At 33.6% G+C, this 24,008-nt stretch overlaps 1 protein-coding gene across 4 annotated transcripts in view; it reads right to left on the reverse strand.

The window, feature by feature from the left end:
• The window catches only part of USP34 (ubiquitin specific peptidase 34), a 184,342-nt gene that overhangs the window by 57,713 nt on the left and 102,621 nt on the right, over window positions 1–24,008 (reverse strand). For all 4 annotated transcript variants that reach the window (XM_081155772.1, XM_081155773.1, XM_081155774.1 and 1 more), the window contains 10 exons: window positions 22,190–22,390; window positions 19,513–19,595; window positions 14,960–15,000; window positions 14,694–14,818; window positions 13,669–13,821; window positions 12,613–12,717; window positions 10,260–10,315; window positions 10,046–10,166; window positions 2,730–2,913; window positions 2,117–2,277 (listed from right to left, as the gene is read on the reverse strand). In XM_081155772.1, coding sequence (XP_081011898.1) covers window positions 2,117–2,277; window positions 2,730–2,913; window positions 10,046–10,166; window positions 10,260–10,315; window positions 12,613–12,717; window positions 13,669–13,821; window positions 14,694–14,818; window positions 14,960–15,000; window positions 19,513–19,595; window positions 22,190–22,390 — 1,230 coding nt within the window. The remainder of the gene's footprint in view (window positions 1–2,116; window positions 2,278–2,729; window positions 2,914–10,045; window positions 10,167–10,259; window positions 10,316–12,612; window positions 12,718–13,668; window positions 13,822–14,693; window positions 14,819–14,959; window positions 15,001–19,512; window positions 19,596–22,189; window positions 22,391–24,008) is intronic.

Below are 24,008 nucleotides of genomic sequence, written 5' to 3' on the forward strand. Positions count from 1 at the left end.
GTTAGGAAAAAAAAGACCTGAATTTATATTTTCATTACTGGAGAATAAAGTATTAGTTGGCTGCAAAACAGAAATGACTGAATTCTTTAAAATCAAGTCAAACCAAGGATATTTTACTTATGGTGCAATTTCTAACTATCCTACATTATGTATGTATTTACTGCTTAAAAGAATTCATGTTCACATGCATTAGGACGACTTATTATTTTTTTTGGATGTCTTATTAAAAAAAAAAGAAAATGACAATTGTTGGCAAGAATATGAAGAAATTTGGTTCCTTGTGCACTGCCAGTAGAAATATAAAATAGCGTAGCCACTGTGGGAAAATGGCATGGATTCCCTAAAAGACTGAATATAGAATTACCCTATGATTCAGCAATTATACCTCTGAGTATATGCATAAAGGTTGTGAAACCCAGAACTCAAATATGTATTTGTACACTCATGTTCATAGCAGCATTATTCATAATAGCCAAAGGTGTAAATACCCCAAAAGTGTCCACTGACAGATGAATGGATAAACAAAATGTGGTATATACATACAATGAAATATTCAGCCTTAAAAAGCAAATTCTAATATGTGCTACAACACGGATAAACCTTGAAGAAATTATGCTAAGTGAAATAAGCAGTCACAAAAGGACTAATATTGTATGATTCCTCTTATATGAGGTACCTAGAATATTCAAATTCATTGAGACTTGAAGTAGAATAGTGGTTGCAAGGAGTTTAGTGGAAGGGAGAATGGGGAGTTAAGTACTTAATGGGTACAGAGCTGCAGCTGGGGAAGGTGAAAAAATTCTGGAGATTGATGGTGGTGATGGTTACAATATGAATGTACTTAATACCAGACTGCACACTTATAAATGGTTAAATACGGTATATTTTACGTTGTGCATATTTTACCACAATTAAAATACACGTAGCTTTCTATAATCTTCCTGTGAACATCAAAAAAGGGACTAAATATAACATTTTCATGTAAATAAGTGCCCATATGACTAGAGTACTTTCCAAAGTCACGTCAAATACTGTTTAAGAATATAGTAAGACTATTTTATGTAGAGACAAGTCTAAGTTTAGTTCTAAAAATACCATTTATGAAACTTACAATTAGCACATATGACTGTTCTTTCGTTTGCTACATACTAATTCCTCACAGTGCTAATGAATTAAAGGTGATCTTTGATATAAAGAAGAAATAAGAAATATGGCTAAGTGACCAGCTTAGAAAAAAGATGACATGCCTCTTTGATAATAACTGGTTTTATAAAACTATGCAGATGGGGTCACCAAATTTAGTCACAAAAATTTCTTTATGCTAAATGAAATTATTCAATTATTTCTAATCATAATCTGTCTCAGATGATAAACTTAAAAACATCAATATAACTAAAGCCAAAAAACAAACCCACACAAGTACACTGTAAATGGGAGCCATTAAAGCGTAACTTAAACACATTAAAGATATATAAAGACTAAAGATATATAAAAAACTACAATACTCCGAGGGGAGGAAAGAAAGCCAGGACATCAAGATGACATGATGGAGGAAAACAAAAACCCAAGTGCCAGCATAAAGAAAGTTTGCCAAGAAATTTTAAAAGCAGTGCAAAGGGCAAACTAAAAATAGTCCATGGTAAAGAAAAAAAAAAGAACGAAAACTAGAAAGACCAAGTTAACAAAAGAAAACAAAGCACAGCTTACCCAAACAAATTAGTCCCACAATCAAAATTTTTTTGGGATAAATATTAAAGAAACAAGACCACTAATTCTGGTAATACCTATCTACTTTGTTTTAGGCTTTGCTTATTTTCTATATAATTAAAATTTGTATTAATTTTTAGTAAAAATACCATGTTCACTGTGTATATTGAGTGTGTATATTCCACAACTATGTTTTCCTTTGAGAAATTCTACTATACTACAATGTTAGTAGCAACCTAAAATGTAAAAATAATTAAAACAAACATGGAGTTAGCTAGTTATGTAATCAAATTTTGTCATTTTTTAAATTCATAAATCTCAAATATTAAATTCAAAAAAATCAAGATTTATCCACAAAATTTAAAAATTTTGTTTTACAGTTTTAATTTTTAAACTGAGAAAACTATACCTTAGCAGTGAAGACAGCTTGTCTTGCTTCAGGTATCATATAAAGTTGCTGAATAGTTGAAGCCAAGTAACAAGTAGCTCCAAGGTTAGTCAGGCCAACAAATCTACACTCAGCACGGACATCCTCATGAGGCCAGTAATCCCATTTATAAGGTGCATGAGCTGCTGAAAAAAGAGGGAGGAAAAAATTTCCCCCAAACAAACTATTAAACATAATGTATTCTGTTTTTATTAACAACCACTACCCTCCATTACATACTTAGTTAATATGCATAAAACATGATAGATGGTAAAAATTTTAAATTTGTAGTAAGAGCACACAGTAAAACAATTTCAGTCCCTAAAAGTTCAAAGGACTGTCACAACTTTATTTCACTTAGCACTAAATTATTTAACAACAAAATGCTCAAGGACTTCAGCTATCTATAAAATGCCCTTCACATCTGTTTTTTAAAACAATTTTTACTTTTTAACTTCAGTAACATCCTAAGCAACAATTGTTTATAATTGTTAAAGTGTTTGAACAGTGAATTCTTTCTTTGGACTATGTCATTCAAAAATCTCATTTCTGCATACAAAATTTAGAAAGATTAAAGAAAAAGAAAAATGCTTACACTGCATATGTTGTGCCATAACCCAGTTGTGTATTAGCCGGTAGTTCTCAACAGATCCCTTAACCATCTCTACCAACAAATCATAAGCAGCAGCTCTTGAAGAATGTGATTTGCACTTTGGCTGTTGTCTATCTTTCAGACTAGGCAACAAAAACAGGAGATTGAAGATATCTCTTAAAAATTCCTGAAAAACAGAGAAAAACCAAGCATATTATCTAAACTTGAATATTCCAAATATAACAACTTATGTAAACTAAATCACATGACAATCTACAATTTTCTAAAAGACTGTTTAAAAACTTAAAAGCAGAATGTTCACTTTTCTTAGAGAAAACAGAATGGGTGAGAATCACCTTTATTCTTACCTCCCTCTTGACACCTAGTATAGCTCATTCTTACCATTGTAAAATAATATAATGCTATTATTTTACACGCCATTAAGTGACCAAGTTTTTGTTAAGGACTCATTCATTACTCCCTATCTTGACTGCCTCTGCGCTTACTTAAGTTTTTCCTTATTTTACTCTAATAATAATAATAGTAGTAGCAGCCAAAGCAGCAACTTACTCATGAGAACTTTCCCTAGGATATTCAAAGGCCTCAATACAAAAAACATTAAGAACCATGTCTGCCCTGGCTGGGTGGCTCAGTCAGTTAAAGCATCGTCCCATACACCAAAAGGTTGTGGCTTCAATTCCCAGTCAGGACACATACACAGGTTGCAGGTTTGATCCCCAGTCGGTGGGCATATGGGAGGAAACCAATCAATGTCTCCCCCCCCCTTCCTGTCTCTCTAAAAATCAATAAAAACATATACTCAGGTGAGGATTTAAAAAAAAAAAAAAAAAAAGCCTGGCCTGGAGTCATAGAGTTGTCAGGTGCCAGAGTCAGGATCTAAGACATCAAGCTCTTAACTTCTATATGAGTGAAGTTCAAACTGAGGTGCAAGGTTTTACCATGTTCAGTATATTCCAGATGTACTTTTCCCTACATCTCATAACCCTGAGAAAGGACTACCTTTCCCACTTGTTCTCTCCTAATTTTCTTTAGTAAAGTAGCAAAGGACCAATTATATCCCTCACCCACCTCAAATACTACTATGATACATTGTGCTGGTGTACAAAACCTCCTGGAGTACTGCATAGAAAAGAAGTGATATTAAGACTGAGACTCTGCTATCCTTAGAAAGTCTGGATTGTAAGGTTGGCCCTTGGCTATCATCTGGAAACCTAAATGGTAAATAGTACCCTCCTTTTTTTTATAAGAAAAAATCATTACTGATTTCAGAGAGAGGAAAGGAGAGGGAGAGAGAGAGAAAAACATCAATGATGAGAGAGTCATTGATCAGCTGCCTCCTGCACGCCCGGACTGGAGATGGAGCCCGCAACCCGGGCATGTGCCCTGACCAGGAATTGAATCCCGATCGCCTGGATCCTAGGTCGACGCTCAACCACTGAGTCACACCGTGCCGGGCAATAGTACCCTCCTTTGATATAAAACTTGCCCTAAGTGATAAAAGTGGCTCACTGTGCCTATTTGGTTTTGGTTTATGCTGAGACTGCTTTCCATCTGGGAGTCTGGAATTTCAGTGACTGGTCAGTTATTCAGATACTATGTGCCTACACAACCCACCCCAATAAAAACCCTGGACTCCAAAGCTCAAGAGAGCTTCCCTAGTAGACAACACTGCACACATATTGTCACACTCACTGCTGGGGGATTAAGCACATTCTGTGAAACTCCAATGAGAGGACTTTTATACACATGTACCTGGTTTCCACTAGACTTGGCTCCATGCTTTCCTTTGCTCCTTTCATTTTGTATCATTTTACTGTAATAAAGCTTAGCTATGATTACAACTACATGCTGAGTCCTTTGATTACTTCTAGTAAGTCAGTGAAGCTGGGGGTGGTCTTGGCACAAGTACCAAATAAAGGACAATCTGAAATATTTTTCCATTAATGACCTCAAAGCTCTTGCATCCCACTATTATCAAAGAAAGTATAATACATAGTTCCTAACTTTGGTTAAGAAATATGGAAAGTAAATACAGTCTTATTTCATATAAGTTATATTTGTTTATCTTAGAATTCAGAAGTGAGATGACTACCTTAGACACAAAGTAACACATTTACTTGAACTAGAAAATAAAATCAAGCTCACTCACAGGAAAGGGAATTGGCTAGTAACTGGTTTAACAGTTATCTTTGTCAATCAGTTTAGATCTAGAAATTGAATTAGCTAAATATCTGTAGCTCCAAAGTATTGAAAATATATATTTAAAGCCTATGATAAGAAGAAAGCATTTTATCAGAAATATCAGGTTAGTGAAAGCATACTAAAATAAAAACTATTTTTATTTTCCTTACTCTGAGTTTATCAGGAAAGCAGGTGTCTCTAAGTGAACTAGTAACATATGTCTATTAACATACCCATTTGATAAATAATGATAAAGCCATTTTGGTATACTCCCCAGAAAGAAAAACCTTAAAAACAACTACCTGAGAGAATATTAGAAATAGTTTCTGATGACTGATCACAGTGTGACTTCTGATAATTCAGAAGAAATTCAAAGAAATAACATTATTAAAACAAAACTTTGATTCCCATTGTAAACATTATATGAACAAGGTTTACATTTCTACTATGTAAACAAAGTTTCCCAGAATTTATATCCATAAAAATATAAAGAGAATAATCACAGGATCATTCTAGCTTAATAGACCACTGCACTATACTGCCTCTCAATCTGTTACCAGATTTATTTAGCCAAAATATATTCTTGATGTTATTTGACTGATCAAAAACTTCAAAACCCTTTTTAAAAAAATTACAAAAGTTAAGGTTTTGTTTCATTGTACATACAAAAACAATTTCCTGTGACCACAATAGATGACTACCTAGCTTCCCAAAGTTACCTCCTATACTTTCTCAAATTGAAGCCAAACTGAACTAACCACTCAATTTCCTGTATATAGCCAGCAGTTTTCTGACTTAATTTTTACTCATATTCTTTTCTATGATTAAATGTTTCCCTTATTTTTCTACTTAAGAAAACTTTATCCTGTATTACAAAAGCTGTATCTTCTTCAAAGCTTTTCCTAATCATCTCAATGCTATCTGATCTTCCATATCCCTGATTACATTCTTTTAATAGCTTTTTTTTTTTTTTTTTTTTTACCATGAGTTACAAGTATCATGAGTGGCCATTATTTGCGAGGGTACATACAAATTTTGTATAAGGCAGGCTTCTCAATAATTACCTGCTAAACAAATGAACCATTAGATTGTCAAATTTTTAAGAATCAGGACTAAGTCTTAATCATCCATCTGTTCAACATATATTTGCTAGATACTATGCTAGGTAGTAGAGATAAAAATGGGGTTTATATTTTTATTTTTTTAAAAATATATCTTTATTGATTTCAGAGAGAGGAAAGAAGAGGGAGAGAGAAAGATAGAAACATCAATGATGAGAGAGTCATTGATCAGCTGCAGCCCACAATCTGGGCATGTGCCCTGACCGGGACTCGAACCCCAATCACCTGGATCCTAGGTCGACGCTCAACTGCTGAGCCATGCCCAGCCGGGTGGGGTTTATATTTTTAAAGGAGAATTAGAAGAAGGGAGGAAGAAGGAAAGGAGAAGCAGTAGCAATAGTAATGGTGGTGGCAGAGACCATACATGGCCTTCAAAGCCTAAAATTATAAGGCTATTTACAGAAAATGTTTACTGACTCCTGAACTAAAGTAAAATTCTAAATGAAATTTTTAAAAATCCTTAAATAAGAAAGCAAAATCACTAAAGTAGAAAAGGAACTTTTAATATATTTGAAATAAGTAAGATTTTTCTTAAAATTACACCCAAATCAACTGCCTTAAACACTTACACTTGAATATCTAAATTGACACTTCAAATTTAACAAGTCCAAATTTAACATGATCCTGATACACCCACCCTCCCCCTATCTGATGGAGTCCGGGCTTTCCCTTTCTTAGCAAATGGCATTACCATTAACTTAGTTTCTAAGACTTAAAACTGAGGAGTCACTCTTGATTAACTTCTCTCTTCCACCTCACAATCTTACCTAAATTTTTTTTTATCCTCACTCGAGGATATTTCTTCCATTGCTTTTCAAAGAGTGGGAGAGAGAGAGAAAGAAACACCGATGTGAAAGAGACACATCAACTGGCTGCCTCTCACATGTGCCCCGACCAGGGCCAGGGATTGAGCCTGCAACCAAGGTACATGCCCTTGGCCGCATTTGAACCCGGGACCCTTTGCAGGCCAACGCTCTAACCACTGAGCAAAACTGGCTAGGGCAATTTGATCTAAATTTAAGTCCTGTGAGCTCTACCTTCAAAAATATTATAAGTCCAATCACTTTTTACCAGAACCAAGGCAAAACTTCCTAACTGGATCCCTGACCCATACACTTGCCCTTTCTAGTTTTCAATCTAGATCTTCACACCTAGAGTATGGTGAAGCTTTTAAAATGTCAATTCACATCACATCTCTCTCCTGTACGAGTGCTTCTAAAGGTTTCCAAGCTCACCAATGAAAAACTACAATTTTGATTACATAAACATTAAAATTTTCTCAATATTAACTATTAATAAACAATAAAACAACTATTTAACATGTTATGTAGTTTCTAGACAAAAGTAGACAAGTAAAAGGATGGAAAACCACAGACAATATTGCAGTGAAGGTCAAGGGCGGGGCAGGGACTGGGTAGAGGGGGGGAAGGGGGTAGGGAATGGGAGGCATATGTAATACCCTCAACAATAAAAATAATTTTTTTAAAAATGGAAAGATAGAACTTAAAAATCAAGAAATAAAATAACTACTTAGAGAAGATAAAATAAAAACAAATGGAAACTCAAAGACAATACTGAAGATTAAAATGAAGATAGCCTACAACAAATTCATACACAAAAATAAATCCACAAACAAACAGAAAACAATTGTAGAAAAGATTCCATTTACGATACCAATAAAAAAGATAAAATTCCTAGGAATAACCTTATTAAGAAATGCTTAAAATTCATGTTCAAAAGAAAACTTTAAAGTGAAGAACACAAAAAGACTGGTCTTGTATAAATAAAGAGACAGATCCAGTTCTTGTACAGGTAATTTCAATACAATATCAATTTTTCTATACCAATCATAAATTGAATACAATCCAAATTTTAAAAAGTAACAGAATTTAAATTTTTGAAAAAATGAGACAAACTGATTTTAAAGTTCACATGAAGAACAAAATAGCCAGGAAAATTCTGAGGAGTAATAATGAAGATGGGCCATCTCTACGAGATTAACTGTAAATCTATGTAATAAGGGTATAAGATTGAAAACTGAATGCATGTGTAAAGTGAAACAGGAAGTCCAGAAATAAATACAAATACATATGGCAGTTTAGAATATGATTCTAAAAAGGTACTTATATATATATTTAAATATATCTTTATTGATTTCAGAGAGAGGGAGGGAGAGGGGGAGAGAGAGAAAGAAAAATCAATGATGAGAGAGTCATTGATCGACTGCTTCCTGCAAGCCCCCGACTGGGGATCGAGCCTGCAACCCTGCATGTGCCCCGACCAGGAACAAAAACACGATCTCCTGGATAATAGGTCAATGTTCAACCTCTGAGCCACACCCAGCCAGGCAGTATCTACATTTTATAAGGGCTCAAACACTTTGCCTAAGACAATTATTTGTATAAATCAATAAACAAAAGAGAGAAGGAAAAAACTGGTCCTTAAAAAACATGAATAAATAGTAAGATTTTTAGAAATATTTCCTGCACATATGACAGAAGAGTTGGCACTTTCAAAAGAACTTTTAGAAATAAATACGAAAAATGACTAAAGAATATACACAGAGTATGAATAGAAAACTCACAAGTTAATACAAATGGATAATACATAAATGAAAAGAAACTCATCTTCAAAAATAGCCAAAGAAATAAAACTAAAGCAACACTAAGGCTAGCAAAGGTTTAAAGGTCATGTAAGGAATGTGGGGATGTTGAGAAACTGGCATTGTCATATAGCAGCAATTTTCAACCCTTTTCACCTCATGGCACATATTAACTAATAAAATTCTGTGGCACACCAAAAAATATATATATTTTGCCAATCTGACAAAAAAATAGATATAATTTTGATTCATTCACACTGTACACCTATTGTGTTAGCTGTTGTCATTTTATATTTGACAGTCTAAGGGAAAAGAGGTCAGTGACGCTGACTAAACAGTCAGGTATTCTATGTTTTAAAAATTATTGCAGCTCACTAGCGTGCTTGTGGCACAACAGCTGAAAATCACTGTCATATAGTATGGCTGGGAATATAAAATGGCAAGACTTTTTGTTAAGTGGTGTATTCTGATTAAAATTAATCAAATTTACTTTAAGAATTTATGTGAATATATAATGGAATAGGTGTGCAAAGATGTTCCTTGCAGTTGTTTTTTTAAAACAAGTAATATGTCAATAAAGATTAAATTATTTCCCTCTTATGTACTTATTTTAAAATGTATTCTTTTTAAATGAAGAAAGCAGATCACAGAATGGTGGTTGATATAACCACCACAAATTACATAGTTATGTATTTACTATATCCACAGAAAGTCCTGGAAGGCGATCACCAAAGCATCATGGGAAATCGAACTGTGTAAAGGAATCTTCACTTTGTACTGTCTAAAAATGCACATGTAGGAGCTTTATGGAATAGGGGAAGTAGCACAGGTTTAAGATAGGTAAGACTGTCACCTAAGTGTATCTCAAGAATCCTGTCTATGCTCATGGGGACAATCTTCCATCCTATGTTTCCTGACACAATCAATAACCTCAAGAAAACTTTCCAGAACATAACTCACTCAATGCAAGCAATGACAGAGAGTAATCAGACACTGTTAGTGTAGAGTCATTAAGTGTATCAAATATTCAATAATAGATTTTATGTCAAATGGACCTTTGAAATATAAAACCAGTAAGACAGGTACTCTATAACGACTAGTTGTTAACTCCATTGTGTTTGTTACTATTCAAAATATTCAATCCTACAAAACTAGACCATATAAAGTAGAGGTTGTCTCTCTATATAGTTATAGAAATTAAAAACTGTTTCTGCATTCTAAAAATAAGCCTAAGGTTTATATTTCCAGGGTTCATTTTATTCACAGTTTACTTTCCTGCCAGCAGTAACGTTCTAGCAAACTATATGTTTGCACGTTTAAGGGAATTTTTTGTTGCAATAACAAAAAAGTTTCAATCACATTTCACACAGACATAGAGATGTCTTAATACCTACCTGTCCTTCCCTTGAAAATTTAAAGGGTGGTTTGTGTTTAATAACACTTGTTGCAAGCCTGAGGAGTCCTGTAAGTCCATCATCTTCTATGTTACCATCTTGATGGTCAAGGATCTCCCTGCTATAATAAATAAGCAAAACAAAATAGTTCACATAATCATGTCCTTTTATCTTTCCTCAAGAATATAATTGTCAATTTCACATCAAATTTTACCTTCGAATACAGTCAGCCAAATGTCTTGCCAAAGCATCTAAGTCGAGGAGTGTTGTCTTAACACAAAGAGAAAATACAAGATTCAAACATCAATTTTTATGTTTAGTAGTTCAGAGATTATTAAAACAACAAAAAAATCCTTTCCTTTGTAGGTAATGAGAATTTGTTCTCTTATATTCATTAATATACCTATTAAATAAGAACTCATTTACTTATATGTGATGTCAAATAAAGAATATTACAGTTGTAAATATATCGATAGTCCTTCAAGAAAGCTAAAACGGGCCCTGGCCAGTGTGGCTCAGTTGGTTGGAGCACTGTCCCGTACACCGAAAGGTAGCGAGCGGGTTCAATTCCTAGTCAGGGCACAGACTCAGATTGTGTGTTCGATCCTGAATCAAGGCACATGAGGAAGACAACTGAGCAATGTTTCTCTCTCACATCGATGGTTCTCCCTCTCTCTAAAAAAAAAAAAAATTATAATAATCAATAAAAATTTTTTTTAAAAAAAGATACAATGGAATGTCAGTAACAAATGATCCTCAGTTATTTGAGAAGACACAAAAGTTGGATGTTGTTTTATTTCTTCTTTTAACATTTTATTGAGATGTAATTCACATACTATACAATTCACCCATTAAGGCTTTTTAAAAAAAGTATGTTTTTATTGATTTTACATAGAGAGGAAGTGAAAGGGAGAAAGAGAGAGAAACATCAGTGGGAGAAACATCAATCGGCTACCTCTTGCATGCCCCTACTGGGGATGGAGCTGCAACCTGGGCATGTGCCCTAACTGGGAATTGAACCTTTGACCATTTGATGCATGGGACAACCAACTGAGCCACACCAGCCTGGGCCATTAGGATTTTTTTAACCCCATCTTTATTTAAAACACATCTTTATTGATTTCAGAGAGGAAAGGAAGGGGAGAGAGAGAGAGAAACATCAATGATGAGAGAGTCATTGATTGGCTGCCTAGCCCTCAACCCAGGCATGTGCCCTGACCAGGAATCGAACCCCGATCTCCTGGATCCTAGGTTGATGCTCAACCGCTCAGCCACGCCTGGCCGGGCTTAACCCCATCTTTAAACTACGCTTTAAAAACAAACTTACATACACAGTTAAATAATTTCAAAAAGCTTTCTCATTATAACTGAGCAAATTATAACATTTTATAAAACAGAACTTAATTTTGGAGGATTTTCATAACCTGGCCAGTGTGGCTCACAGTAGTTGAGCGTCAACCTGTGCAACAAGAGATCCCCAGTTCAATTCCCAGTCAGGGCACATGCTCAACGTTGCGGGCTCGATCCCCAGCAGGGGGCATGCAGGATGCAGCAGATTGACATTTCTCTCCCATCAATTTTCTCTCTCTCTATCCTTCTCCCTTCCTCTCTCTCTTAAAAAAAAAATCCCAAAATTTTTAAAATTTTTTAAAAAAAGGATTCTTACAAGACAATCTCTATGCAGGAAAGTAACTTTGGCAAGCAAGAAACATTAGATTCCTACTTTAAATAGGCAACCCTGGGTTTAAGAAAAAAAAAAAAAATCAATGTTTATCTGGCATCAATATTTTATGAATAATCATCAAATAAATTAAAACACGTTAAATATTACATTTTACAATTATTTCTCAAATGAAAAGTAGAAAACTTTAAGAATTCAGATGTAAACTGTTTCTCAAAAGAAAGTTCAAACACTACAGGGTATTTTAAATGTAAAGTGTATATATTGCACTTTGATCAAAATACATTAAAAAATGAGAGAAAATGTTTCCTAAATATTTAAATGTATTTTGTTCAAGAGTTTCTCATTTTTTCTGAGCTCACTTAGATGAATTTTAGTTCAATAAATTTATAAAAGAGAAAAGGAATCAAGTTTGTTCTAGAAATTAACTTGTTTTAAACATTTGTTTAGATGAAAATATTTTAGTCTGGAATAAGGGAATAAGAAAATTAGATTAGCAAACTGATAGTGTTTCTTTAGCTTAAAATAACTTCTATTTCAATTGCAATTTTATTTTACATTCAGAACTCTAAATCTACATGCTATTATAGAAAGCTGTACTTAAGTTTAAAGTCTAAGTTTGACATTCTAAGTAAGATTTTGCATCTACAAATCTTACTCAAAAGAGACAGGAAACTACTTATATATAGATACCAGATAAAGCCATTTCAAGGAAGGTCAAAAGGGATTCAAGCAGAACAGAAAAGTATAAATCCAGTAGAAAAATTATAACATTTTCAACTTGTTATTGATTAAAGTGCCTTTAATAAGGATCTATAAAGTTACAAACATACATGTGCATAATTCATCTTTATTAACATGATAATATATAATTTCCTGAACATACCTGACTAGCGTCCTTTATATGTATGTTGTCAACTAATTTGCACAACAACCAAAAATACTCTTTGCATCCAGGTTTTAACATTGGTTCTTCTTCATAATCATCTATCTATTAAAAAAATTTTTAACTTTGTGTAAACATTTTAAAAAGGAAAATAACTTAAAATTACAATATATTTAAGAAATTAGACTGTATGAAAAAATTAAATCCCAATACAAACTAAACGGCAATCAAAATTTAACAAAAATATGAAGACAACACTCATATTTTCTATAAAAGTAGAATTACTAAGTACATAGTGAATAATGAGAAATCTCAGAAAAACATTACTCTCAAATTACTTACAACCTACCTGAAAAAGATATGAATAATGTATAATGCTAAATAATGTGATATAAATTAAGAATTCAATGAAAATGTGGGAATAAAAGAAACCTATAGAACATGATTATATATAAATCTTTCCACATGCAATGATCTATTATAGTTTTGAAATCTGAAAAATAAAGAATACATTATATTTCTTACATAGTCGATGATAGGTTAATATGGAGGAGGAAAAGTAAATCCTACAATGCAACATATTTCTGGGATTAGTAAAATTTACTTATTAATGAGCTCAGGATTTATTATGTGGTAGAAGGCTTTTACAAGGGTAGTATATACATTGGAAAGGGAAGGAAATTGGAAATTCAGAATATCATCATCATAAAACCCTATATAACTAAATAAGATAGCTACATTTATGATATTTCTATCATTCAACTTACTAAAGAAGGCCCCAGAACCTAGTAAGAACGAATGCTATTTCCAGAACAGAATATCCACGAGATCCCCTAGAGCTGAAATCAAAGCAAACAGATTCCATTCCTAGGTATAACATGGTCACAATATGTCAAAATGCTGCCACTTTAAAACTATATAACTATTATCATCTTGGTAAAAATTATATACAGTAAACAAGTACTCAAAATTACTGCGAGAATATAACATGATGATAAAAATGAGCAAAGGAAACTGAAAAATTAAAAACAGCTCTTAAAAGCAATAAAATCTTACTTTGATAGGTTTGAGTGCTTGAGCATCAGGAAGAAATTTCAACAATGTTGAGGCAGCCAATAGCAGAAAAGAGCGATTGATTGAATCTCCTCCATCTAGTCCTGATAGAGATAACTTATAAAGACCGTTGCAAGACTCATGACGAACTGCAGTCTAAATGAAAAAGCAAGTTCCAAAGGTAATCTGAGTTAGTATTAAACAGTTAACATTAAAGTTAATATGTTGGCAGAAATAACGTTAGGTGACTTCTTTAGTAATCTATTTTAAAATGCAATGTTCTGATCACATATTAATGCACATTAAATAATATATGGTCAAATAAAGTACATTAAAGAATACAATATGTAAAAACATATCTTAGAAATCCCAAGTATGGCCATAAAATAAGACCAAATAAACACAACAACAATAGACAAATACAAAAGGGATTGAGGAGAAAATATACATATTAATTTATTTACAAGATTAAGTAACAGGATAAAATGTATTCATAACAGGTAGCAATTAGAAAATAAATGAGAACATTTTACATATTCTAAAGAGACTTGCCCAAATGTCACAATGGTTTTCTGGGACAGAGCCAGAACAAAAACACATATGCATCAATTCAGAGATACAGTTTTAGACAGTGCTGTCTAAAAAAGATGTGATTGTTGTGGCTAAATGACAGTAAGAGTGTGCTTCTACTATTTCATTTAGGAATATGGTGTAATGTCAAGATATGGTTAGTGAAAATTATATTGTCCTCCTCAGTGTTGATAATGGCATCAAAAGAAAACATATTTATTTTTAGTCTCTGCTGCATCTAGAACTTCTCTAAAACACAAATTACCAAAATAAATGTTCACCTCTGTAGATAGTTCAAAACACTCTAGATCTTAAAGGATTGATTAAACACATTCCAGATAATGTAATATATTTATGGAATCATGTCCATTTGTTTCCATTAGCTCTTTCTTATTATCAATGTTTAACAACATGAAAAAATATGAAGAGTAGCTACTAATTTTCAATTTTTATCTTACCTCAGGAATAAGGAGGGTCAATTTCTTTAGCCAATCTTGTAAATGATCACTATCAGCAAGGCTAGATTTCACTAAAGAACAGCAATGCGCCCAACTCACCAAGAGCCACATTGAATAATGTGAAACTAAAGAAAAATTAGAAAAAATACAACTATAAGGGTTTGTACTGTAAAGAAAACAATGTTCATTATTTAAAGATATTATATATAAATGTATCTAGTTATCCAAGTTTTTATCATTAAAAATTAACTTTCTTGAGCCCTTACCTTCATGTCTAGACCTGTGATCAGACTGAGCTTTCAAAACTCTGTAAAGTAAAAACAGACCACCACCAATTAAACTCAGCAATGAATTAAAAATAACTCAATTACCACATATCCTTTAAAGTATATACAACTTTCCCCCTAAAAAACATTAGGTTTTAAGAAATCTACTTGTATGTTTTTCTATGATCTTTATCTTTTTTTAAAAAAATCACTGGTAAAGTCTTATAGCAAACACCAAATAAATGTTCAGATTTAATAAAATCTGAGTGAAACGAATATTGGTTGAATTAAGTGAGCCCTCAAAACATGTTCATGAGTTAGTTACTAAGATGTGTATTACAAAGAGAAAGGTTACGATGGTTTAGTCTAAACTTCAGACTCCTTTGAAAAAAAAGAATCATACATTGACATAAAATGCCCTTCCTTTAACAGGAAAATTCTGATATGTCCTAAATTAAATTACAGCAGGCCAGAGAGTGAGATAAAAGTATTTAACCAGTTAATTAATAGCTGTGAGCCAACTAACAACAGACTGCTCACATTCCTGAATGCATGTAGGAGCTTTGAATCAACTCCTGGAGCAACCACCAGAAGCCACCATATCCTGCTTATGCATGAACTTTCAGGACTCTTGCCCACAATCAATCAAAAGCAGTAAACATTTCTTCCTCAGGAACTATGGACCTATCCTAGAACTGCCCCTGCTTCACCTTTTCCCACCGTCCTCCTTAATTGTAGCCAATGTAAATTTTTCAGAACAGCTTACACCTTTCTTCCATAATGTATAAAGAGCCCATCAACTCCAGTATGGTGGACATGTAGTCTACTCCATCTAGCCCTGCTGCTGGTTTAGACTTCATGCCCCAGGAAGGACCTTGTCCTTTTCTGGCTAGCATTTGGCTCAACAAACCCATTCAGAAAAGCTTTCAGCCATGAAAGTTTCTGTTTAATGCTTTTGTATTGTTAATGCCAATTTCTACCACAAATAGTTAAAAGCAAATTATTAAAAAGTAGAGAAAACTAATTTAATATAATTTCACCTTTATTTTCCCCAATACTTTTAGTAACTTCAAAGGGAAATGTATTACTTCAATTTCAAGAAAATTAAATGTTAAAAATTTTTATTTTAATGAAATAATTAAACATAGATTATTTGCCTTACAAATAAACTGTTTAAAAAAAGCACCAATCTCTAGCATTACCACTGTTATAATTCACAAAACACCTTTCAAAATCCCCAAAAGCAAGGCTCATCCATATTATTGATTTAGAGTAAAAGGTACTAATAAGTTAAAACATTATAAATCAAGTATTAATATACAATAAACATATTGATATAGTTAACTTTACCAGAGCAGCTTACCCATCTTTTACATTTATAGCATTAGATAATTTTTGATAACATAGGCAAAAAAAGTGTTGTAGCTGTCTTAATTGATACGAACTCCTAGCACCTAATGAACAGAGGGTTACAACCTATGAAAAGATAATGGTGCAGAAACTGGAGCTGAGAAATCACAGGCATGAAGTGGGGGTGGGGTGAGGGGTGAGAGCTCACATTACAAAGATTTTTATGAGTTCTTTAAGAATGGAACTGCGGGTCCCCGACCCCGGTAACTCGGTTGGTTAGAGCATCATCCCAATTCACCAAGGTTGTGGGTTCGATCTCAGGTCAGGGCACATACAAGCAACCAATGAATGCCTAAATAAGTAGAATAACAAATCAATGTCTTGATTTCTCTCTAAAATAAAAAAATTTAAAGAAAGAATGGAACTGCTAGAATGAAAACAAGAATTGCCACAGAGAGAACCAACTTGAACAGCAACAGCTGGTTTTTCATTGTATGAGGTTAACAGAGTAAAGTGAAGAAAAAGCATACTAAAACAGTCATTGAATTGCCTTAACTCAATATATTGTAGTGTGTGGGATACTGAGGTAGAGTGTATGTTAGAGGATAAGAAGGAAGAGTTAAGAAACATTTAGCTGAGAGTAATTAGTGGTTGGGGTGTAAAATGTATTTCATCATACTAATCAAGGGCACGTTACAGCACTTTCTTCATTTCCCCATGTTATCCATTTATAAGTTTTACAAACTACGAGGCAAGGTGCCTGGCACTGAAAATATAATGGTGAGCAAAATCAGATTTAGTTGATAAAGAACTTACTGAGCCTAGTCGGGTACAGGAGATATTGATCAAGGAATGAATGTGAATTCAATTAGGACAAATATTAAAGAAAAGTACATTAAAAAAGAAATAATCGCCCAGCCGGGCATGGCTCAGCAGTTGAGCATCGACCTAGGATCCAGGCGATCGGGGTTCGATTCCTGGTCAGGGCACATGCCTGGGTTGCAGGCTTGATCCCCAGTCGGGGGAGTGCAGGAAGCAGCCGATCAATGACTCTCTCATCATTGATGTTTCTCTCTCTCTCTCTTTTCCTTTTTTTGAAATCAACAGATATATTTTTTTAAAAAAAAAGAAGAAAAGAAATAATCTTAGGCCCTGGCTGGTGTGGCTTGGTTAGAGCGTCGTCCTATACACCAAAAAGTTTCAGGTTCGATCTCCTGTAGGGGTGTGGCCCAGAGGTACAACCAATCGGCTTCTCGCTCTCTCTCTCTTTCTGCTCCCCATGTATTAGTCAACAAATACAATAATTTCTATATTAAAATTTTGTACATTATTAAAAAATTTTCCAACACAGCTCAAATAAATGGAATCATATTACATATTTTAACTATATTCTTACACATTTCCAGCTCTGTCTAGAGGGCCGACAAGCACGGAAACACTGGTAGGAATGAGAACACCAAGCACCCATTTTTTTTGAGGTTCCCTACCAATAGGAACTAGGTCTTGAAAGAAAATGGCTGGCACTAGGACTAAGGCAGGGAAACTACTAGCCTGGAAGATCTTGTAATAAAAGCGGGGAAAAGGATTCCTCCCCTCCACACAAAATAATGTGATATGTCAAAAGGACATAAGAACAAGCCTGACGAGGCCAACTCAGGTATAATTTGAGCAAAGTGAATAGTAACAGTAATGAATTACAACATGTTCAATGAAAAAAAATCCAAACTGATAATAAGTAAAAGGGAGGAAGAGAAAGCACTTTCTCACAACAGAATGTCAACTAATAAACATAAAAGGAATGGTAAGAGTTAGAAAAATCACTAGTTTGCAAATATACTAATATTTTACCTTTTTCCCTCCCTTTTGATCTTCACCCTAGGAAATGTTTATTGATTTTAGAGAAAGGGAGAGAAAGAGAAAGGGAGAGAGACAGGCAGGCAGACATCAATCGGTTTCCTCCCATATGCTTCCTAACTGGGGATCGAACCCACAATCTAGGTATGTGCCCTGAAAAGAAATCAATCTCACAACTTTTTGGTACATAGGAAAAACAATGCTCCAACCAGGGCCATACAAATATTTTATTTTTGGTTAATCCTTGCCCAAGGATATTTTTCCATTAATTTTTAGAGAGTGGAAAAGGGGGGGTGAGGAGAGGGGTGAAAAGAGAGAGAGAGAGAGAGAGATTGATTGGTTGCTTCCCAAACACACCCAACAGGGGCTGGGGATTGAGCCTGCAGCCAAGGTACATGAGCTTGGCCGAGAATGAACCCGGGACCTTTGAGTCCTCAGGTTGATGCTAACCACTGAGAAAACCTGCTAGGGCTATTAATATTTTAAATTCAGACAGAATCATCATTGAATGCTAAAAAATATATCAATGAATAAAAATTTTATCAGGAGCTGAAAATTTAAACAGCTGCAAAATATCTTCCCACAGGTTACTTTTAATTACAAAGAAAAAAATTATCAGAAATCTTACTGTAGAGAAACCTAAAGGAAACCAGATTAACTGATGAAAATTAATATCACTAATAATGGGGAAAACTGACTTCACCAGGATGTATTGGGAAAGATTATTATTTATGGAGTATTCCTGCTAAAATATATAATCTGAATCTAATCATGAGGAGCAATCAGGAAAACCTAAACTGAAAAGTGCATTACAAAAGAATTGGCCTGTACTATTCAGAAATGTTAAGACCATCAAAGAAAGGCTAAGAAAATATCTCTGATTAAGGGAAATGAAATAAATAGGACAACTAAATGCAGTAGTAGTACATAATCCTAAAGCAGGAAAAGAATTTTTATAAGAATATTAGTGAGATAATTTGAGTATTAACTGTATCCTAGTTAATATTTTCTAAGCTTATTTTATACTAGTGGTTAAGAAAATGTCCTTGGTCTTAGGAGATATACACAAAAGTATGGGTAAATGGTCATAATGTCTGAAACTTACTCTCAAGGATTCAGGACAATATGAAAATAAATGTGTTCACACAGACACACACAGAAAATACACCCTCATCATTATATGATAAAAATGGCAAAATATTGATAATAATATGCAAATCTAGATAAGCAGTATGGGAGTTCATAAAAACACCCTAAAATTTTGCTAAGTATTAAATTTTTCAAAATGGAGTTTTAAAACACTATATTCTTACTACATATGCATACATAAATTGTTAAAAACATCATACCTAGGAGCCAGATTATCATAGGTATAAGCAACAGACATAAGTCGCTGAATCAAACTGGTTCCTTGCACAAGAACAAGAAATACCTTTAAAACAAAAACATTTGAAAAGTATCTTTAAATACACTTAAAACACAAAACTGCATTTTTAACCTGACTCCAAATTATTTTAATTTCTATTTATGACAAAATAAGGATTAAGAATGGCCATTTGAAAATACTGTAAAAATATCAAATATCAGAAAATCAGATTTTTGTAACCAAACTTTGTAACCAAAGAGCAACTTTAACAAGAAAATATTCAAAATTTAGAAATACACTGGCAAAACTATTTTTTATATTTGATCCACAGATTCTCTGCATGTCAGAGAAAAAGAATGTATATTACAGGTTAGATTTTTGGGACATGGTTAAAGAATTAAACATTTTCTACTTCTGAAACAAGAACAAACAAATCAAGAAATAGCAGATTCCTCAACCATCCTGAATTAAATATAGAAAGGCAATATACCAGGGATACAGAGCATGGATTTTAGATTAAAAATCCTATGTTCGATGTTGAGTTTGCTGACTTTCAAGCTGCCTTGATTCTAATAAATACTTAATTTCTAAATTCCAGTTCTTCATCTATATAAGAGAAAAAATAATTTGCTATTTTAATTAAAAAATTACTGAATCCCTTTTGTAGGTGAGAACCCATTCTGACCATTTATTTTATAAGGCACCGTTCCCATCCTGGAGATATTAGACAAGTGCCGCAGATAACAGAGAGAGCACTGTAACATAAGTATATACAACGTATCAAATGTGCAAAACAAGGAAGTAACAACTAAACCTGCCCCTGGCAAAATCAGTAAAGCTTCAAGAGAAACTATGTTTAGCCAAGAATTTAAAAGTTCAATTTGGAATTGAAGCTTCTTAAAGGCTATTAAAGAGAACAAATAATGCATGACAATAATTTATTAAAAGAATTACTTACTATATCTACAGTGTACCAAAATTGGATGACTTTTGTCTCCAGTATTAGTGTAAGAAGAACTTTTGTTCCCAAACAGCTTCCATTTACATACTAAGCTCTATTATGATAAACTAATGGTAAAATACATACAGTATGCACCTTTTGTAAACTACAAAAACCTAATACTGGCATGTGTGTAGGAAAAAAAAACACCTCTAAAACATAATGCTGGGGAAACATTCACTTGTATATTCAGAACTATTTTCAGTAAGAATGTACTTGCACATATTTTTTAAAAAACAAGCCAATTCTTGGTGTTTTGGTGGAGGTGGGCAACATGGGGTAAATGGGGGACATCTGTAATAGTGTCAAAAATACAGTTAAAATAGTGTTAAAAATACAGTAAAATACAGCCAATTCTTTTTAAAACTCCACGTGTATCTATATTTACATATATACATATATATTTATCTATTTATATTATTAATATCTCAAGAGAAAATCACTAAATTATTTAGGGAGTTAATGGAAAAAACCACATTCAATTTGAGCTTTTTACATTATAACCTGGAATACTAGCATTTTTCCCATTTAACCCTGGAATACTAGCATTGATTGTTTCCCTCATTTAACCCCCCAAATTCCAGGGAAATATGCTTTGGTTTTCCATTTATACCAGCAGTTTCCAACCTATAATCACCACAATATTTTTCTATCCTTAAACAACTCATTACTCTGTTTTTTCTTGGGCAGGTACAAGGTGAGGTGCCAGTCTCAAAAGATTACAAAATAAGGAAGAGATTTCACTAAAAACTCATCGTCGTCTCTTCTGCACTTCCTAATTCACTGACAAAGACACTGGAAGGGAAAATATATGATCATGTGAATAACAAAATCCACAGTCAAAAATAATTCTAGTTGTATTGCTAGTTATTGTACCATTTCTTCAGCTCTATCCACTTTATATACTTGCTCTGCAATTCTAGGGCTGGTACATAACAAATCAAATTCCTCCTTTGCCAGCTGACTTCCTATTAAGTTCTGTCAACCTGAGACACCAGAAATTACTTCCTTGCATTTTTGTTAGCACTGCTCCAGAAGTATTTTACTCAGAAAAGGCAATTGGTTTCAGACACAGTAGCAGAACCCCGTTCTTCAGAGTCCTAAACCGCAGTTCAACAGTATTCTTGTTCTATAAGCTTATTTCTGAAAAACCCAACCTATTCCTTCCATATGTTCCGAAAACCCCAGGAGCAGTAAACGGTTACTTGACTAGGTTACCTCAACATTTCTTTTTTGTATTTTCAGTCCTCCAACACATATATGTAAAACCAATGCTCTATTTTAAATTTCCTCTGTTGAAATATTTAATGTGGTTTGCTTGCCTGAATGGACCCTGATACACTCAGTGTGTGTATATATATATATATATATATATTACTGAATCCAAATAATAAACTCAATCCTACAGTTAGATAATATTAAAATGCCATATAATTCATTTCTGCATTTTGGATGATGAACTGAAAAGCATTATTGTATCATAATTACTTCTGCTTTAAAATGAAGGCATCACTTCAGATACATCATACTGTGGTATTGCAGAATAGTATTTCTTATGCATTAGTGTATTTCATCATTTTATCAAAACAAAAATACATAAGATTTCTTAAAACATAAATAGAATCATTACTACAATTTAATGATAACTTCCGTACTTTACCTCTGTTAATCTTGGTATATGAAGACCCTTGGCATGATCACCAGCAGCCTTTCTTGATTTGCCAGGCCAAGTTCTTTTCCTATGGCTTTCTGCTATACCAGACCAGGCAAAGACATCATGATAAGCTAAATCCAAATCAGATGGATCTACTGCAAACTGGCATATTAACTTCAGCAAGCAAGCAAGACAGTCTAGCTGCCACTGTGGATAAGAAAAAGAAAAAGTCATTTCCCTATTTTAATTTAATATGGTTACTATACAACTTAAAATGAAAGGCTAAAAAATAAAAATAATTATACCTAATACTTAATCCGTGTGCTATAGAATTTTGCTGAGCATTTATTACGATAACAATCCAATCTTATAAAAATGAAGACAAACTATCAAAACACTAAGTGGGTGCATTTAATAAAATGGAAATGACATGCATTTCTATCATGAAAGCATCATACAAATGTATGTAACAGAGAGATACAGGGTTTTTTAAAAATACAATCAAACCTCATTTTCTTGAGCATATCCCATCGCGAACAATTCTGTTCTCAACCAAGTTGTTCACACAAAAAATGTCTAGGCTGACTGACTTAACAACCCTTCCATGCAAACCTCTACATGACAAAAGGCATGACTCCCAGACAACAAAGGAGAGAATGCTTTTGCTGCTGGCGAAATCAACAATTAGCACAATTTTCAAACATAAAGAGGCCGTCAAGAGCGCTAATGTTGCTAAAGGTGTGAAAGAAGCAATGATCACAGGCAACTGAAGAGGTAGAAACACTATTGCTGATTTCGATAAACAAAAAACAGCCAGTGATAGTATTTTGGAGGCAGTGATAATACGAACAAGCAAAGATACTGCATGCTAACCTGGAAGATATGCCTGGAAGGAGTGCTGAAAAAGTGATTCATTTAAGGCTAGTAAGGGGGTTCGATAAATTTAAGAAAGGGTGTGTTTATTTATAGATTAAACAGTACATTAGACATGTAGTGTATATAAGAAAGGTAAAAACAGGGAATCATTTGTGGGTCTGGGACAGATTAATTCAATTTAATTATTTCTAGTGGGAAAAAATGATTCAGTTTTCAAATAAATTGCTTCTTCAACAGCCTTCCAGAACGAACACGTTCGAAAACCAATATTCCGCTGTACACTGTTCAAAATGTATTATGATTTTTTAAAAATTATTTAAACGCTAACAAAGATATTTACCTACAAATGAAATGAACTGAGACAAAGGACTGCAAGTTGTTTCTCCACATAAGATGCATACACTCTAACAGTTTGGGCCAAAGCAATTCTTAATAGTTCTAGAAAATAATTCAACTGAAAATATTACATTTCTATCTGTGTATTTAAAATAAAAAAATAATTTTTGGTAAAACATCGTTTATTTACTTTAAAATATATCTTTATTGATTTCAGAGAGAGGAAAGGGGAGGGATAGAGAAATAGAAACACCAGTGATGAGAGTCATTGATCGGCTGCCTCCTGCACGCCCCCAACCAGGGATCGAGCCCGCAACCCGAGCATGTGCCCTGACCTGGAATCGAACCCTGATCACCTGGATCCTAGGTCGACGCTCAACCGCTGAACCACGCCTGGCCAGGCGGTAAAATATTGTTTACTATAATATTTCTAACTGACTTAAAGCTCCCTTTAAAAATTTTAAAGTAAAACACTTCCTTGAAATGAATAAGAATATCACTTATGTTTGGGATGAGAGTTTCAGAGCTTCCTCTTCAATAGTCCTTTTCTTCCCATTTTCCTAATGCCAGTGCCAAGTGCTATATCTACACCAATACACCAAGAAATACAGCT

This window comes from Miniopterus schreibersii, assembly GCF_964146895.1.
Source record: "Miniopterus schreibersii genome assembly, chromosome: 13".
In the NCBI taxonomy this organism is placed as follows: Eukaryota; Metazoa; Chordata; class Mammalia; order Chiroptera; family Miniopteridae; genus Miniopterus; species Miniopterus schreibersii.